Consider the following 3,773-nt stretch of genomic DNA (forward strand, 5'->3'; position numbering starts at 1 on the left):
AAGTCGCACCAAAAATTACTTTCGGGTGCGATTTTTCGCACCCAAATGTCACTGAAGTAACAAAAAAATTTCGCTGATTTTTTTTTAAATTTGGGTGCGAAAAGTCGCACCCAAAAGCTTATCATACCTTTGGGTGCGACAAATTCGCACCCAAAAGTCCAATTTGTCGCACCCAAAAGTCCAAAACATTTGGAAAATTTAGCGGGATTTTGTTCCCTCTTATTTTACTTCTAAAATTTCGTTCCCTGTTTTTACTCACTCTGCCAAATTCTATCTCATTAGAAGAAGAAGAGAAAAGAAAAGAAGAAGAAGAGGCTGAGCGGCCGAGAGAGAGAAAGAGAGATTGAGGGGGAGCGAGAAAGCGAGACTGAGAAGGAGAGCCACCGAGGGAGAGGACGCGCGGCCGAAAGCAGCCACCGAGACCGAGCATCACCTCGCGCGCGCGGCCGAGAAGGAGCGAGTGCCGCCGCGATTACGTCGAGGACGCCGGGAAAAGAGGGAGACGGCGCCGAGGAGACTGGATTTCGGGAAGCAAGGTAAAGAAAATCTTCTTCCCCACTTCTTAATTCGGATTCTAGGGTTCGTTTTAGGAATTTGGGGTTATCCATCTTCTTCCCCATTCAAAAGCCGATGCCAGCTCCAGGATCGACCAGTTCGGGTTATCCATTTTGATCACCACTTGAGAGGAAAGGTATTCAGAGGTGGGGAAAAAATAATCTCATCTTCTATGTACCAATTTTTAAGTTTCAAGTTTTTATGCAAAAGGGTATTGGAATTTAGGTTATGTGTTTTTTTTTTTCCAGACAGATCAGAGAGAGTGTTTCTCCGAAGAAGAGCGGAGTCGTCGTCTGTGCACGATATTGCAGCTCCGAGTTTAACCAACATTCCTCTATTTATGTTGTTTTTCTCTCATGTTTTATAGAATGTGTTGCTTGTGGCAATCTGATCTTGTTTTTTCTTCAAGGAGAAAATGGATATTTGTTCTTTTTTTTTTTCTTTTTTTTTTTTGTGCTTAGGGATATATGGTTGCTCCAAAGAGAGCACTAACTGGATTTGTATCCATAGTTATCAAAGTGTTTTCTTTAAACCAATTGAAAGAAGAAGTGTAAAGAAGATGACGAGTAAAAGAAGATGAGTTTTAAATTTTGTATTCGCTATATATCATTTTTACTTTAATTTACTTGTTACATGCTTGAGTACTGTTCTGGCTTCCTAAATTCCGCCCTTCAAATTGACGAAAAACTTGTTATGTTGTTCTACAATTTAAGGAAGTTGTTTCTCCGAGTAATCATTTGAATTTCAGGGTTGGTTGGAAGAAGTGAAAAGAACTCGCATTCTTTCAGTAAAATTAAAGATGTTGTTTTTCTTGTTTTAGTGACTTCTTATTTATGTTATCATAGTCGTAGATCCAACCACGTATCACGGTCCACCACAGGAAACGCTAGAACAAAGAAACTACATTCAGGTACTCATTCTTCTTCAAAACCAAGCTTATTTGCTTTTCCTCTGCGAATTTCGGTTCTGCATCGACTTGCGATTCCATCGCTCTGTTTCTTTGACAGATAGGCTTTTGCTGCGCTGTAACCATGGCTTTGGTAAGTAATACCATTACGGTGGAGTTTCAAATGAGATTATGCTCAAGGAATCTCATCACTTTTTGTTTTGCTACATATATGAATATAGTGGTATACCTTTCGTACATCTGATTTGGGAATATGCTCCAGAAATGGTATGATACTTTTAAGCTGTGTTGTTTGTTACTAGTGTAGAATCCTGAATTCATGACTTAAGGATATAAAGATTAGAGATCTGTAATAATTAGTGGATAAATAAGTGTTGAATATCTAAAATAGTTCAAAGTTGTATTGGTTTTTACACAGGAAGATTATGGTAGAAGAAAAGTGCGTTCATTGTATTAGATTTGCAGGGAGAGGAAGAAATGCTCTTTTTGGGAGAGAGCGGGCATCTCGAGAAGTCCCGAAATTTTCTTTGTATTCCATTTATTATATTCGAGTATTTCCCACTCATAAAAAGATTTGAGTTTTTTTACTGTTGCTGGAAACCCAATCTTTTATAGCTGCTTTATGTCAATCAAATTCTAACACTTTAATATGCGTTGCCTCTTTTGAGACTTTGCATGCCTGGAGTACGAACAAAAATGGGTTCAAGACACTTATCGCTGCGGAATACAATGGCGTTGAAGTCAAGTTGGTCCAGGACTTTGAGATGGGGGTTTCAAATAAAACTCCTGAATTTCTTAAGATGAATCCTATCGGAAAGGTGGGATCTTCTCTTTCTTTCTGTTATCCATTTCCTTGTTGTGTGTAAATTCCAAGCTTGTCTGAGATCTCTTTTTGTTCATTGTCTAGGTTCCCGTATTGGAAACACCTAACCGTCCTATCTTGAGAGTAACGCCATTGCACTCTATGATGAGGTAAGATTGTATAATGTACTAATTTCGTTACCTCTTTAAATGTGTATCCTTACAAGCTTGTAATTACTTGATGCAGTTAGCACTCTTTCGTTTTTTATTATTTAAGGTTCTCATTTAAGTTAAGCTCTATGTTGTGGTTTTGCAGGGCCATGTGGAGCAGTTGATTGACTTTGCCTCGCTGGAAATTGATGCCAATTTTGCGAGGTGGTTCTATCTGGAATCGGGTTCTCTGTTTACCTTCCTCCGGTTTTTTTTTCCTTACACTTTTAAAAGTTAATAGGTTTCTTCATGATTGAGCTTTTCGCCTTATTATTCGACCTCTGAGGAAGCTACAATCTCTGCACTTCGAGCACGCCGAGGTTGAGTGAGCGTCGCCGCGAGCATGCCGAGGTTGTTTACTTTTCATTGAATCTGGGTTTTGAATATTGAGCTTGTCCGTGTGAATTCTTGGCCGTGTGAATTGTTTGGCTGTGAATATAAAACCAATAATCTGAGAATTGTTAGTTTTGAACAGCCTCTGTAAATTGACGTGGGCAGTTCGATACCTATTTAATTTGGATTTGTTGATATTTTTCCTGGAAAGTAGACGTTATGGGCTTTCTAAAATGACCAAGAACGTGTAAATCCGTTGAGATTTGAGTGAGTTATGAATTTTTGAAAACAGGGTTTTAAAGCTGGGAATTTTAAGCGTGTGTTTGAATTTTTGGCCGAAAATTGGAAAAAAATTAGGGTTGAGGAATTATGATTTGGGGCTTTTAATTTTTTAGATTAGTTTGATGATTCTGGAGTGTTTTGTGGCTCGGTTGGTGTTTGTGTGCATGTATTTAATTTCTTTTTATTTTTATAAATAAATTAAGAATCGAAGTCACTTTAAATCAGGTGACAACTAAAGCATTGATAATTACGTTTTTCAAAGATTTAAAGTCACTTTATAATAGAGTGACGTCTAAAGCATCATTTCTTGGTGACTTTTGGGTGCGACTTTAGGTGCGAAAAGTCGCACCTAAGTGTCGCACCCGAAAGTCATGACTTTTGGGTGCGACTTTTCGCACCCAAAGACCTTTAGGTGCGGACTTTTGGGTGCGGAAAAAATCGCACCTAAAGGTGTCATTGGGTGCGACTTTTGACTTTTAGGTGCGAAAAAAATCGCACTCAATGCTATTTTTTGTACTAATGATTCTGTTCGCGCAAGAGGACATGTAAAACAAGTAACTCGAGTCTTTAACATCTTCTTTCTGCTTCACTCGAGTAACCTTATTACAATTATTTTTTCAAACTAAACCATGCCACATAAGATCAAACAATATGGTGTAGGCTTATATATGTTAGTTAGTTCATC

The 3,773-nt window shown here is 38.3% G+C and overlaps 1 protein-coding gene across 6 annotated transcripts; it reads left to right on the forward strand.

Moving 5' to 3' along the window:
- The first annotated feature begins 253 nt into the window (after window positions 1–253).
- LOC149383166 (elongation factor 1-gamma 2-like) lies at window positions 254–3,276 on the forward strand. Of its 6 annotated transcripts, XM_089629677.1 has the most exons (7): window positions 254–701; window positions 804–1,465; window positions 1,563–1,595; window positions 2,131–2,280; window positions 2,370–2,434; window positions 2,580–2,638; window positions 2,715–3,276. In XM_089629677.1, exons 3-6 carry the CDS (start codon window positions 1,587–1,589, stop codon window positions 2,596–2,598), a joined length of 243 nt encoding a protein of 80 aa, XP_089485803.1. In that variant the 5' UTR covers window positions 254–701; window positions 804–1,465; window positions 1,563–1,586; the 3' UTR covers window positions 2,599–2,638; window positions 2,715–3,276. The 6 variants fall into 6 exon arrangements, 5 of the variants coding, with proteins under 5 accessions (XP_089485803.1, XP_089485800.1, XP_089485801.1 ...); XR_016301931.1 differs by having other exon boundaries at window positions 1,684–2,280; window positions 2,580–3,276; XM_089629674.1 differs by having other exon boundaries at window positions 2,580–3,276.
- The last annotated feature ends 497 nt before the right edge of the window (window positions 3,277–3,773 follow it).

Source organism: Urtica dioica, chromosome 10, assembly GCF_054948205.1.
Source record: "Urtica dioica subsp. dioica isolate 48M chromosome 10, U.dioica_male_clone48M_v1_H2, whole genome shotgun sequence".
In the NCBI taxonomy this organism is placed as follows: domain Eukaryota; kingdom Viridiplantae; phylum Streptophyta; class Magnoliopsida; order Rosales; family Urticaceae; genus Urtica; species Urtica dioica.

Coding starts and splice junctions, on each gene's coding strand:
- LOC149383166 (XM_089629674.1), top strand. Junction 2,281..2,369: donor AGATGAATCCTATCGGAAAG/GTGGGATCTTCT, acceptor TTCATTGTCTAG/GTTCCCGTATTGGAAACACC.